The following is a 14,624-nucleotide window of genomic DNA, read 5'->3' as shown; positions in this document are numbered from 1 at the left end:
GTTATATTTTAGCTGCTCAAACATCAAAATCATGCTCCAACAATGGAGCTAAATCTATTTTTTTTAGCTCCATTGCTACAATGCACATCTATAGACAGATGTGCACAATTCATGAGAGCTAAACAAAAAATATATATATATATATATAATTTTATTAAATTTCTCTTTCCTTTTTCATTTAAAAAATATTTTCTCTTTCTTTCTTTTTCTCTCTCTAGCTTTTCTTCTTTCTTCCTTTTTTTTTTTTTTTTTTTTTTTTTTTTTTTTTTTTTTTTTTTTTTTTTTTTTGCTGCTGTGGGCTGTGGTGTGGTGGTGGTTGTGGTTGTGTGAGTAGATTAGCGTCGGTGGGTGGTTGGGTTCGCCGGCATTAGTGGATATATTACCTAGTGAGGAATGGAGTAGATCGACGTTGGTGGTTATGGTTGTGTGGGTAGATCGGTGTCGGTGGGTGGTTGGGCTTATTGGTGGGTGGCTGGGTGGTTGGGTTGTGGGTGGGTTTGTGGGTAGATCGGTATGTTCGTGGTGGTGGCTCGGGTGGGTTTCGTGGTGGAGGGTGTGGGTGTTGCCTGGTGCGTCTGGTGGGTGTGGGCTTGATTTTTTTTTCTTTGTTATGGGCTGTGGTGGTGGTGGTTGTGGTTGTGTGTGTGTGGCTGTAATGGTTGTATATAATGAATATATTATTTTATTGTAGTGAGATGAATTATTTTATTGTAGTAGATATATTATTTTATTGTGATATTTATATTATTTTGGTAGAACTAAATAGCTAAATTTTTAGCTCTACTGCTGTGGATGCTAACCAAATAGCATCTCCAAAAAAAATAAAAATATAAAAAAATCTCTAAACCAAATTAATGACAGCACTGTTATCCAAAAGCGGATCTTCCATACAAGTGGGGTGAGAGATTTGATTCCATTTCTTTCTTGGGCTTTCTCTTTCTTAATACTCCATTAGTCTTTTTCGGAAGAGTTAGACAAACTAGCTTTGCCTATCTTGGATATTTTAACACCTAAATTGGATATTTTAACATACTGTGCTCGCCTTACAATTTGTAATTATCCATTCATTCCTTTTTTTTTTCCCCTCTTATTTTCCCTATGAATCTTTATTTAATTTTACTAAATAAATAAATGCTACGTTTGTTTAGATAGAAAAGCTTGTGTAAAGATAATTTTTCATAGGGATGGCAATTTTCCCCCGTCCTGCTTAACCTGCTACTCTCCGCTTCGCTCAGCGCTAATTTTCCCTTCCCCGCAAAGGCGGTGAGGTGGGGATGGGGCAAAATTTTAGCTCTGCATCATGAGGCAGGGTGGGAATGGGTTTAAACTTTTTAAACCCACCTCGCCTCACCTCGCGTTGTTAAGGGTTATAACTGTAAATTTTTCATACCCTAAAACCCTACGATTTAAACAAATATATTAATATTAGTTTATTTTATTTTACTCAATATGGTTCTCTGGTCCAAATATAAGAAAATGAGATAATTTTATAAAAAATACTTATTAAAAAATGATTTATTTTTTATAAAATATTATGGCCGAACAAACATAGCAATCCTTCATAGCTGATGAAGCGTAAATTCGTCAGTTAAGTAAGTTTGTCAGTCAAGTAAGTTCGTCAGTAGAATAAGTTCGTCAGTAGTGTAAGTTCGTCAGTAGAGTTATACTGATGAACCGTAAGCTCGTCAGTTGAGTTGGTCAGATGGAAGCAATCCTTAGCCTGTATGAACGTACTCTCAAAGGTGGTCACTAGTGTGGTGCCTGCCACAATGCCTCAGATGCCAAAGTCAGTATAAGAAGCTCTCTTGAGAATAAACAATGTAATTGAACAAAAATGAAAGAGATCTCTTAGTGTCTATGTGTGTATGTACCTTGCACTTGGCAATGTGGAGGCTTTATATATGCGGTTACAGCTCCTAGCCGTTGGGGCAATTAAGGTGGTATTAATGCTCTTCTTAGTAACGTTTTGTGCCTCATAATGTGGCTTCAATGTGCTCCAACGGCTCACACAGCTGGATCTGTAACTGTCCTATGTATTAATTGGCTGTATTGAATGGATGGCTTTACCCTCGTCAGTGACGTGGGCATTGGTTTTGTTCGTCCAAGTATGCCCTCGTCTGTATTGTTGAGGTCGTCTTGGCGAATGAGTTCGTCAGTCCTGTTAGTGGGTATTAATTGGCTTGTTCAGGGATGTCTTCGTTGGACTTATGGTCGTCGTCTTCAGTAAATGAGTTCGTCAGTCCCGTCAGTTGCCCCCGATTTTGTGGTCGTCGAGACTTGTAATGACGACCATAGAATGTGAAAGCTTTTGGCTGTAAATAACTCCAATTCATGTGAACATTGGGTTTACTGCTAGTTTTCAGTTTTTTGAACCTTTGTTTCTAAATTCCTTCCCTTCTCTTCGTCAGTACCTTTTGTCTATAACTTCGTCAATACCTTTTGTGACTTACACCCTATTAAGTCATTTTTGGCTTAGCCATTTTTAGCTTTTGTGACTTACACCCTTTTAGGGATCTTGTCATCGTCAGTAACTTACATTCGTTGAGGCGGAATCTTGTTACTTATCCACTTTTGTGACTTACACCCTTTTAGGGCTCTTGTCATCGTCAGTAACTTACATCCGTCGAGGCGGAATCTTGTTACTTATCAGCTTTTGTGACTTACACCCTTTTAGGGATCTTGTCATCGTCAGTAACTTACATCCATCGAGGCGGAATCTTGTTACTTATCAGTTTTTGTGACTTACACCCTTTTAGGGATCTTGTCATCGTCAGTAACTTACATCTGTCGAGGCAGAATCTTGTTACTTATCCATTTTTGTGACTTACACCCTTTTAGGGATTTTGTCATCGTCAGTAACTTACATCCGTCAAGGCGGAATCTTGTTACTTATCAGCTTTTGTGACTTACACCCTTTTAGGGATCTTGTCATCATCAGTAACTTACATCCTTCGAGGCGGAATCTTGTTACTTAGCCATTTTTGAGACTTGTAGCTGCTCAGACCTGCTTGTTATGGAGACATTAGCTAAATAGTTCATTTATTAATTTCAATGACGAATACATTTTCTGTTACATCTGTTAGTGGTATTTCTTCAAGTGCTCGATGTTCCATGGCCTCGAGAGCCTCTGTCCGTCTAGGGTTTCCAGGTGATACCTACATTGTCTGGAGTAGTGGGTGACTCGGTAAGGTCCTTCCCATGTGGGCTTACGGAACCACAACGAGAACCCCGACGGGAGAAACCCCATTTAGACTTACCTTCGTCACTGAACCGACGATCTGAGCGGTCCCTTTTCTGTCCTCTACGTTCGTCCTCCTTTTTCTTCCTTGTTCCCTGGTTTTTCCACGTCCTTTATGGCAGCCAGTGCTTCTTCTGCGTTCATGTATTTCTGTGCTTTCAGGAGCATCCCTGCCATTGTTTTTGGAGGATTTTTTGCGAGTGAAGAAACGAACTCCCTAGATCGCAGTCCTGCTTTGAAGGTCGTCAACTGCACCTTATCGTCAGCTTCGTCCACCTCCAGGGTTTTTCGAGTGAAGCGTTTCACATAGGACCTTAAGGTTTCTTTCTCTCCTTGTTTGATGGTGAGTAAATGATCCGCGGTCCTCTTTGGATGTTGTCCTCCAATGAAGTGACACAGAAAGGCGTTGCTCAACTGCTCGAAGGTGTCAATGGAAGATGTTGGCAACTTTGTGAACCATTCCCTTGCAGCTCCCTTGAAAGTAGTTGGGAAGGAACGACATAATATTTCGTCTGGGGGCTGCTGGAGTCCTAGTGTCATTTTAAAGGTGTTAAGGCGATCCTGAGGGTCCTTTAGCCATCAAAGGGTTCAAGTTGAGGTAGCCGAAATTTCGACGGTACTGGACAGTTAAGGACTGCTGTGGTGAACGGCGAATCCGTTGCCCTGACCATTCGATCCACACTTCGCTCTGTTTTTTCCTTGATGGCATTCCTAAGTTCGTCCATCTCCCTCCTCATCTCCTGGAGCAAGTCCGAGTTCTACTCGGTTGGAAGAGTAGGCCTTCGATGGTCACTTTTTCTATGGCTATCTCCCTCGTCATCCTGATTCCCCTTAGACCGATTCTCCTCTTGCTGAAGCCGTAGCTTCATTTCCTGATTTTGTCTGGTCAGTTCTTCAACGGTGGCTGCAAGAGCCTGAACTTGTTGTTCTAGGGCTGCGGAATCATGATTAGACTCCATCTAAGAGAAATAGTTGATCGGAAACTACTTTTTCGAGATTGAACACGAAAATGTCGTTCCCACACGGCGCCAAACTGATGAAGCGTAAATTCGTCAGTTAAGTAAGTTCGCCAGTCAAGTAAGTTCGTCAGTGGAATAAGTTCGTCAGTAGTGTAAGTTCGTCAGTAGAGTTATACTGATGAACCGTAAGCTTGTCAGTCGAGTTGGTCAGATGGAAGCAATCCTTAACCTGTATGAACGTACTCTCAAAGGTGGTCACTGGTGTGGTGCCTGCCACAATGCCTTCGATGCCAAAGTCAGTATAAGAAGCTCTCTTGGGAATAAACAATGTAATTGAACAAAAATGAAAGAGATCTCTTAGTGTCTATGTGTGTATGTACCTTGCACTTGGCAATGTGGAGGCTTTATATATGCGGTTACAGCTCCTAGCCGTTGGGGCAATTAAGGTGGTATTAATGCTCTTCTTAGTAACGTTTCGTGCCTCATAATGTGGCTTCAATGTGCTCCAATGGCTCACACAGCTGGATTTGTAACTGTCCTATGTATTAATTGGCTGTATTGAATGGATGGCTTTACCCTCGTCAGTGACGTGGGCATTGGTTTTGTTCGTCCAAGTATGCCCTCGTCTGTATTGTTGAGGTCGTCTTGGCGAATGAGTTCGTCAGTCCTGTCAGTGGGTATTAATTTGCTCGTTCAGGGATGTCTTCGTTGGACTTATGGTCGTCGTCTTCAGTAAATGAATTCGTCAATCCCGTCAATAGCTATTCAACTACATTCTTTCATTTTTCATAAGAATTAATAGTTTTTCTATTTTCCTTAGATCTTTAAAACTCCAAAATAATTAAAAGAAAACTTCGCTTCAAGTCTTCAAACGATTGATAGTAATGCAAACTGCAAAGTAATGAACCTTCTCAAAATGTTTTAAACTTTTTATGTGACCACAACCGCCTTAACAACTTTAAGGTTGTCGTAACAGAGGTCAATGGTAATGCCTTTTGCAAAATCATTTACAAACATATTTATTGATATCTCTTTTCTTTCTTTTTGGCTTGAATATATATAGGTATCACAGTAATGCTGGACAAAATTGGGAAATGCCTCATTTGGGTAAAAATAGCAGCATAATGCCTTTTTTCTCCAAACTATATAGGGAAATGCCCCTCTTTTGTAACTCGATTTTCTCAAAATCGAGTTATAAAAAAAAAAATTCTGGAGCCCTATAGCGACGTTTTTAAGGACCTATAGTGACATTTTCAGGATCTATAGTGACGTTTTGTAATTCGATTTCCATAAAATCGAGTTATAGGCAATTTTTTTTAATTTTTTTTTACCTATAACTCGATTTCTTATAAATTGAGTTAAAAAACGCCACTATAGGTCCTAAAAACATCACTATAGGCTCCTAAAAAACGCCGCTATAGGGCCTAACTCAATTTTGAGAAAATCGAGTTACAAAAGAAGGGCATTTTCCTATATAGTTTGGAGAAAAGGGCATTATGCTGCTATTTTTACCCAAACAGGGCATTTCCCAATTTTGTCCCAGTAATGCTTCTTGCAACTTCATATATCGCTTTTACTGTGTTCAATGCTCTTGACAAGGAGAGGGTATCTTAGGCCTTGAATATATACCTTCTACCTCTTATAGTGTATGACTCCCATTATCTTATTGGTCTAATGCATTACGAGGGTGGAACTCATGCACTATGAGGAGAATTCATATATCGGATACGAGAAATAATAATTGCTTGATCGAATGTTATTGAAAGCACTATAAAAAATTTTGACAAAACATCTTTACTTATCATCACTATAATGTTATTTTGTTATATCAAGCAAATAGAAATTAAAGAAAAGTTTTATGAGAGTGACTGTAATTCTCATTTTTTTCGTGACACCCTTACAAGTTTCTTTTGTAATAAAATCAATTTTTTATCAATAATTTCTATGTGCCTATTAGAATAACTCTAACTCTAGTACATGGTTTTCTCACCTAAAACAGAATCGAAAAACTCTCAAGCCCAAACCTGTAATGTTTTTCATAAATTATTTTTATATTTAAAAGTTATAGTTTTGAGGAAGAAGCATTATTGCTTTGAGTTACTAAATAAGGAAAGAAATAAGGGGAACAAGTTTTTATTCCCAAATGCTTAATTAAGAAAGATAATACAGTAATACTTTCCGAGATTAAGGCCCCGTTTGGTTTGCCATTTTAAACAACATTTTTTAGTTTTTAAACAGCATTTCACGTATTTCAACACACTTTTTCACCCACACGTATTTCAAAAAACAATAAACAACAATTTTTAAACTACTCTACCAAACACCCCCTAAATATGTGAAAGATCGCGATCACTATCATTAAACGATGTGTTCTGTGTTGTAGTTATTAATTGGATTTAAAACTAGTTTATGGTAATCCTCCTAAAGAAAACTAATTTTTCATCTGATATTTTTTAGGTTACTGTCAATAGTTGGAATATACTATGAATTGCAACTTGAAAGTCATGTGTTCAAGCAGAAACATGAAATAAAAAGGTGATATTTTATTTTATTATCAAGTATTTGAAACCCAAATTGGTGAAATAGAGATCTAGTGATCCACAACCGGAAAGCACAAGCATTGTTTAGTGTTTACTTGATAAAATTTTCTCCACCAACATGTGGATTTGACAAGCATTTTCTCTTAGTAATGCATAAATAAGCCTTGTCTTACATGCCACCAAACGTAATAACTAAGGTATTAACAGAAAATCGACTAGAAACCAACACAAAATGCACATTTATTTTGTCAGTTCAATGACTGATCAGTAATACTCCCAATTGCTCTATATGCCATTAATGATCTGTAGCAGCAACTCCTTGGTGCGCTGGACTACATTTATTTCACCATGAATTCCCTGAAAGTACAAGGAGTTTACAATAAATAAGCATTATCAGTTAAAACTTATGAAAGTACATGTACAAAACTGAGGAAAAGTGTAGGACAACTCGTTGTGACAGTGAATTGCAGTTTGATTTAATTGTTGGTTCTAAGTTTGTTACCATTGCATGTATGTACCTACTTTGATTTTTTAGTTAGATATGAGTTTGTTTTGATACCATGCTAGTACAAAGGAGAAAATACTAATTTTTTTTTTATTAAAAAAAAAAAGTATTTTTGGAAAGGTGGCACCAAAGTTTTTGTTTTTACTTTTTACAAACCTTAACACAGGATGAAACAAGCATTGCTCCTTTGGAGGTAGTAACACTTGTATCAATGAGTTCAAAGCCAAAAGCAGTCATGGCCTCCATCAGTCTTGTGAATCCACCCCTTTTCTTCTCGAAGATGATTTTTATCCAAAGTTTGTTCCCATCAATTTGGGTGACCTCAACCTCTGCCTAAGAAAATCAACAAAAAGAATCATCAATTATATATGCTTAAAAGAACTTTATGCGTCTAAGACTCCAATAGAACTGATTAGCTAGTAGTTGATTAACCTGAATTCCACTTTTCCTCATCTCTTCGGCAGGATCAATTTCTTCACTTCTTGGCAATGCTCCCTCTTCAGATGATGCTTCCATTTCATAAAGTAGGCCCTGAAGAACCTTCACATTGTTCTGCAGTTCCTCAATATATGAAATTGCATCCTCGATAATGGTTGCTTTGTTCATCTACAGACAAGCAAAATAATCATATATCTTAAACATATGATGTTTTTGACTGTAAACAAAAGCGTTATGATCAAGAGCTTTGTATTACAGTAGCATTGTCTAGTTCTCACATGAAGGATAACTTAAATTCAAATCCCCTTTTCCCATTTTTTGTAAACAAAAACAAAATGGTTGTGAAACACATTACTTGAAATTTAAAAACATAGAATATTAAGGGTGTTATGGAATCTGATAAGTGAGATTTTGAGTTTGTGACGCTGCAATAGGCTTCCGATTGTTTCTCATATCGAATTCAAAATGCCATGAGTAGTACATTTGTGATAATAGGAACTAATGCACGTAGTGCCAGGAGCCTATCACTGAGCTTTTGCCTCCTCCTCCTCTCTGCTTGGAGGTTCTTAGACTTGAACTCTGTGCCATCGTCATTGCTGTACCTCCGCCGTCCAACCCTTCCCCTGCTGTTACCTTCTTTTGTTATGAATAATCCATCCAAGGCAGAGCCTACATACTCCATTTTGTGGAGAATAAATGTTGATTCCACAAGTTAGTTAGAGAGAGAGAGAGAGCTTTTGCACTAGTTTGATTGGAGATTGTATGATTATTATATAACTCCTTCACAAGTTTAACATGTGTGTGTGTGTGTGTGTGTGTGAGACAGAGAGAGAGAGAGAGAGTCTGGATGGTGCTACAGTTTTTGGGAATCCTCTAACAATAAGCACAATTCTTGTTTTCTGGACTCATTTAACATGAGGGGGAGAGAGAGAGAGAGAGAGAGAGAGAGAGAGGGTTGTTGAAATGTATTGCTAGTTATAGCCATAGAAAATAAGAAATGGCTAATAATTTCTCATGTTTGTCTTGTCTCCTTGCATTAAACTGCAATGTTGATTGATGGATCTATCATATTTAGGATCATACTAGTGAACTAGTATTAGTTGATTGATGTTCCATTCTGGAGTCGTAGTGAGCTATATAATTAGATGCTTGATATGAAGCTATATTCAATAAACAACACAAATCTATCTCCTAACCAAAATATTTAGCTCTTTAATCACTATTTGAATACAATTGTGCCATCTTGTTTTTTCAATTCTTTACACGTATTGGCATTGGTTTTGTTGACTGGAAAGTACGAATGAATGTGGGTTGTTATAAGCATATATTCTCCCCCCAGAAAAATACAATTATATCCCCTATAAGCCACTATGACAATGCCAGAGGCTGTGGATTGTCTCATGTAGTGTACCATGTGGATGGTTTGAGAATGGTGAACGCTTTAGTTTCCAATGGATATTTCGAGTACCTTTCATATTTATGATAGTACATTTATTTTTTGGCTTGCTCTTAATGGTACACTGAAGTCCTTTCTAAGGAGTAAGGACAGCAACACTTCACATTATTTTTCCTAAATACAAATAGAGTCCTTTATTTTCTAGAACAATTTCTTACTCATCAAGAATGGCTTGATAAATGTTTTCCAGAAAACAATTCAGGAATGAGTTGAATCAATGCCCCTAATTTTCACTTTGACATTCTCTCTTGACCCCAAAAAAATTTCTTTCATTCTCATTTGGTCTTTCTTTCTCCGCCTCTTTCCGCCCCAACTCCACCATCATCAAAACCATCTTCCATCATCTCAACAAAGACTATGTCCTGCAATACATTGTCGATCGAGTAGTTCAAAAAGTCATAACAATTACATAAAGACATAATCTGCCTGCTTGCTTTAGCAAAATGTTTCCATTTCACCAAAACTAGGTATAACAGCAGACTATTTGCAATTTTGAGTGAACTTAAGAAGCTGATTGTTTAGTTTAAACTTTAAAGCTTATGGGACACATTTTAGATTAAATGATAGGTTAGGATGATTATTGATTAAACAAAATATCTTCTATATATAGTGTTATGTAGACTGGCCCAACCGACATGACCAACCGCATTGACCAGCCTAAACCGATTTGACTGACCTACCAGTCTCCTCTATCTTGCAGCACGGTTAGGGATTTTGGGCATCCAACCATGTCAGTGAATTGCAAAGAAAAAGATAAAAAGGGAAAAATTCCCATCACATTGCATTGTAAACGCCCTTACATATATATATATATATATATATTCATCAAATCCATAATATTTTGAGGATGACCACTTGAAGAACTAAGTTTCATATTCCATCTCGTCTCCAAATTCCTTTATCAAGTGCGATCATTTCTTTTTATTTTACTCCAAACATATTTATGGTTTGTTAAGTCTAATGAAAACGTAATATGATAGTTAATCCAAGGTTTTGATTTTTTAAGGAAAAGTAAAAAAAAAAAAAAACATAATTTTATCCTTGTGACAAATTAAACCTCATACTTTTACATTTGTCACTTTAAAGTTTAAACCCCATTCTTTTTATTAATGTGCCAAACAAAACCCCCCACATATGATCTCAAATGTTTCATAAATTCCAAGTGTTTGGCATAATAATAATAATAATAATAATATGGATTTTAAATTGACAATTTTTTTTTTTTACCAAAAATAAAAATAAAAATTGACATATTTAAATGTATGAGGTTTAATTTTTCACACCCCTTAAACCCTCCCAAAAACCCAAGGGGCATTCCCTCCAACTTTGCACTCTCTCAACCCTCAGTTCTCTTCCAATCTCCAAACGCCAACAAGAAAAAAAAGATCATCGTAGCTCTTAATCATTGTATATTTGTATGAATACAATGTGTTATGGATCTATCTTGATGTTTGTTTACAAGTATTCGTATTGGTCTCATTGACTGAAAAGTACAAATGAATGTGGGTGGTTATAACTTACAAGGCCAAAATGGGGATATACCCCTTTCACCTAAAAATTCCAGCAAAATGTCACATTTCTGAAACTATCTAGTAATATGCTCCTGTTTTGAAATTCGATTTGTTTAAAATTGAGTTTCAATAAGGAACTCGAGTTCCACCTTTTTTTTTTAGTTTGATTTGCCTAAAAAATTGAGTTTTACATTGAAACTCGATTTTTAGAAAATCGAGTTTCAAAATAGGGGCATCTCGTTAGATAGTTTCAAAAATTGGGCATTTTTGCTAGAACTTTTGGGCGTATCCCCATTTTGGCCTAACTTACAATTATTAAGTGTGTATGCAAATAGAGTCATTTATTTTCTAGAACAATTTCATACTCATCCAAAAGTGAATTGGTAAATGTTTTCCTAATAATAGCAATACTTCAATACTTCATTTTGTCATTTCTCTTCTGACCCCAAAACATTACTGTTCACTCTCATTTTTTGTCTTTCTTTCTCCACCCTAACTCCACCATCGTCAAATCCATTGTCATATACAAAGGCATAATCCGCCGGCTTGCTTTAGCAAAATGTTTCAATCTGAAGAAAATTATTAAGAGTATTTGCAATTTAGAGAGAAGTCAAGAAGCTGATTGTCTAGTTTAAACTTTATGATTGAGTTTGGATTGCACTGAAAAGGAAAACAGATGTGCATCTGCCTTTTTTTTTGTGAGTCCCGTGCACTGTTCATGGGACCCGCAAGTATGGATTTCAACAAATTTTTCTTTAAAACAAGGTCCTATGACACTATTCACGCATTTAAAAATTATTTTGTTACGGTATTTTTAGTTTTTAGCAATAAGCAATATATAAACAGACCCTATGTGTAGGGGACAAGTTATAAATTTTCTTGATAGTTTTTCAAGGGTGTGTTAACTCCAAAAGAAAATTTGTGTTCAAACTTCAAATATTAGGAATTGGTTGAATTTGATTTTGTGTAAAAGTTTGTCAAGGGTTGCATTAAGTGAGAAAAAGGTTGTCATTTTAGAGCAAAGATTAAAAATAAAAAAATAAAAAAATAAAAAAAACCTTGTGCTGTTTCAAAACTGAAAAATCTTCCGATTCAACCAACTTATCTTGTAATGTCAAAGAAAGTGACTTTGTAAAATTGTTTTGAAACCACAAAGATTCATTCGAGGGAGTTCATTGCAACAAATTTATATAAAATAATTTTTTTAGTGTACCAAAGGTTTCGATTCTTGCCAACATGATAGTCATGAAGGAAATCATTATAAAAGGATTATAGAGATTTAATATTTTTTAAATTTGGTATATGTGATTAATAGATCTGTTTGTATTAGAATCCACAATAAACCTATTTAATATTTGATATACACTTGTTTGTGTTAGATTTATATATATATATATATATATAAATAATGCCTTAGAACAAATTTTCAATAGGTTAAAAAAAAAATTATTAAGTGTATATCAAATAGACATTAATTTTTTTTAAAATTCAATAGTTATAATAAGAGGTGAGATTTAAACCTTAAACATTTATGTTAGAAAATTTAAAAAGTTCCTATTGAGCTTAATGGATTTTTGTAATAACATTATTTTCATTTTTTTTGTCTTTTTGTTATTAAAAAATATGATAGTATTTCAAAATTTTAGCATCCACTATTTGTTTATTATTTTTTATTATCAAGTTAAAATGTAAATTAATTTTTGAAATGAGCCAAAATTAAATCCTAAATTTCTTATTCGATTCCATGCAGTTAACTCGGATTTACATTATTAATAACTAATGAAAATGTGACCGTACTTATTATTTTATGCGACACACACACTGACACCAAACCCCCAACCTTTATTTTTTTTTTTTGAGAGACGCAAACCCCCAACCTTAAACCCTCCAAAAAACCGAATAGCAAGGGCCTTGCTTTCAATCTTCATTACTTTTACTCTCTTACTTTCCTCCTCCTAAAGCCCCGAACGCCTCTCGACAAGCAAAAAAAATCAATGTCGTTCTCACGCATTCTACGCCGCTCTTTCTCCACCTCTCTCCAACCAAACTCAACAGCAACTAACATCAAAGCCATTTCCGAAGATCTCTACAAAGAACGCAGCTTCAAACGCCTCGTCGAGAAGTTCAAGAAGTCCTCCGAGCTTGAACGGTTCCGCACCCGAACTGGCATTTATGAAGACACAGTACGCCGCCTTGGTCGGGCTAAATGCTTCAAATTGATCGAAGAGATCCTCGAAGACCAAAAGAAGTACAAAGATATCTCCAAAGAAGGCTTCTCCGCTCGACTCATGACGTTGTACGGTAAATCGGGCATGTTCGAGCACGCCCGGAAGGTGTTTGATGAAATGCCTGAACGGGATTGCACTCGCACGGTGTTGTCGTTCAATGCCCTTTTGGGGGCATGTGTGAACTCCAAGAAATTTCCTTTGGTTCAAGGGCTTTTTAAGGAGTTGCCAAAGGAGTTGTCGATTGAACCAGATTTGTATTCGTATAATACGGTTATAAAGGGTTTTTGTGAGATGCGTTCGTTTGATTCTGCAGTTTCAATGCTTGATGAGATGGAGAAGAAGGGTGTGGAGCCAGATTTGATTACATTCAATACCCTTTTGAATGCGTTATACACGGAGGGTCAATTTTTGGAAGGTGAAAAGATATGGGGTCGAATGGAGAAGAAGAATGTTGTTCCTGATAATAGGAGTTACAATGCAAAGTTGCTTGGATTGGCCATTGTGAACAAAACCAAAGAGGCCGTTGAGCTAGTTGAAGAAATGAAGGCTAAGGAAGTCAAACTTGATGTGTTTAGTTTCAAAGCTCTGATTATAGGGTATGTTAATGAGGAGAACTTGGATGAAGCTAAGCGGTGGTACGATGAAATTGGGAAGAGTGAGTGTGCCCCAGATAGAAAGACTTTCGAAATACTTGTTCCCTTTGCTTGTGAGAAGGGTGATTTGGACCTAGCCTTCGAACTGTGCAGTGAAATTTTCAAGAGAAAGATCCTTGTTGATGGTGCAGTATTGCAGCGTGTGTTGGATGGACTGGTTAAGGTGTCTAGAATGGAGGAGGCAAAGAAGCTTATGGAGCTTGGGAAGACAAATAGTTATCGTCGTTATCTCCTGAAATTGCCTTCAGCTAAGTAGTGCAATGGTTTTGCTATCCTAGTCAGAATTGCCTTCAGCTGCTTAGTGCAATGGTTTTGCTGTCCTAGTCTGAATTGCCTTCAGCGGCTGAGTGGTGCAATGGTTTTTATGAGTGCAAGGATCATACTTGTATCAGGGGAGGTTGAATAATTATTTCCTGTCTAGCTTGAAATGTCTTCTAGATGAGTAGTGAATTTCTGTTCTAGTTAATCTTCTTTGATATCTGTTATCAATTATGTTTTATATTGTTTTAACTATTCACTGTTTAAGATTTTTTTCCCGCAAGTTCTTATTTGGTTCAAATTTGGTTTATGTGGTGGTGAATCATATGAATGTATGGCTTTACAGTTTACATGGACCCTTGCAAAAGGGGTGGCTAGCCAGCCTAGTGAAATCACGACTTTAATTTGTTATTTTGCAAAACCCTTGTGTGACCTTGTTTAGTGTGATTAGATTTGTGTTATCTTTGCCTGTTCATGATCAAATTCAAATCAGCACCCACATCCTAAGCAAATTATGCTTTATTCCTGGTTAAACTGCATTCGACATATTAGGAAATGTGAATTTAGTTTGGGAAATAAAATTTGTTGGTAAATTCAAAACGGATGCTATAAATTATGGAATAGTCTCGCAATGAAGCCTTAGGAGTCGCATATATATATATATATATATTTGAATATTTGTTGCTCTTATTTGATTTTTGAATTTGAAATTCCAGAAATTAAATGGGACAAACATTAAAAATGAAATTGGCACTTACCCTTTTTCATTAAAAAAAAAAGAAAAAGAAAAAAGAAAAACAATTAATAAGTGTTCTGTGGAATAATGAAAATGTACCCT

General features: G+C 36.2%; 3 protein-coding genes across 3 annotated transcripts; 1 reads left to right on the top strand and 2 right to left on the bottom strand.

Moving 5' to 3' along the window:
• Positions 1 to 3,301: 3,301 nt before the first annotated feature.
• Positions 3,302 to 3,778, bottom strand: LOC136066470 (uncharacterized). Its single transcript, XM_065770832.1, has one exon. It carries the CDS (start codon positions 3,776 to 3,778, stop codon positions 3,302 to 3,304), a length of 477 nt encoding a protein of 158 aa, XP_065626904.1.
• A 2,983-nt stretch (positions 3,779 to 6,761) lies between these two features.
• LOC111988971 (transcription factor DYT1) lies at positions 6,762 to 8,508 on the bottom strand. Its single transcript, XM_024020779.2, has 4 exons — positions 8,162 to 8,508; positions 7,675 to 7,848; positions 7,399 to 7,575; positions 6,762 to 7,094 (listed from the first exon to the last, which is right to left on the bottom strand). The coding sequence occupies exons 1-4, from the start codon at positions 8,360 to 8,362 to the stop codon at positions 7,023 to 7,025; spliced, it is 624 nt and encodes a 207-aa protein (XP_023876547.1). The 5' UTR covers positions 8,363 to 8,508; the 3' UTR covers positions 6,762 to 7,022.
• A 3,974-nt stretch (positions 8,509 to 12,482) lies between these two features.
• On the top strand, positions 12,483 to 14,069 carry LOC111989113 (small ribosomal subunit protein mS79 (rPPR3b)). Its single transcript, XM_024020916.2, has one exon. It carries the CDS (start codon positions 12,642 to 12,644, stop codon positions 13,782 to 13,784), a length of 1,143 nt encoding a protein of 380 aa, XP_023876684.1. The 5' UTR covers positions 12,483 to 12,641; the 3' UTR covers positions 13,785 to 14,069.
• The last annotated feature ends 555 nt before the right edge of the window (positions 14,070 to 14,624 follow it).

The sequence above is a fragment of the Quercus suber genome, unplaced genomic scaffold (assembly GCF_002906115.3).
Source record: "Quercus suber isolate HL8 unplaced genomic scaffold, Cork oak 2.0 scaffold_36, whole genome shotgun sequence".
NCBI classification, from domain to species: domain Eukaryota; kingdom Viridiplantae; phylum Streptophyta; class Magnoliopsida; order Fagales; family Fagaceae; genus Quercus; species Quercus suber.
Note: the sequence above shows the minus strand (reverse complement) of the source record. Positions and strands in the feature narration are given on the sequence as shown.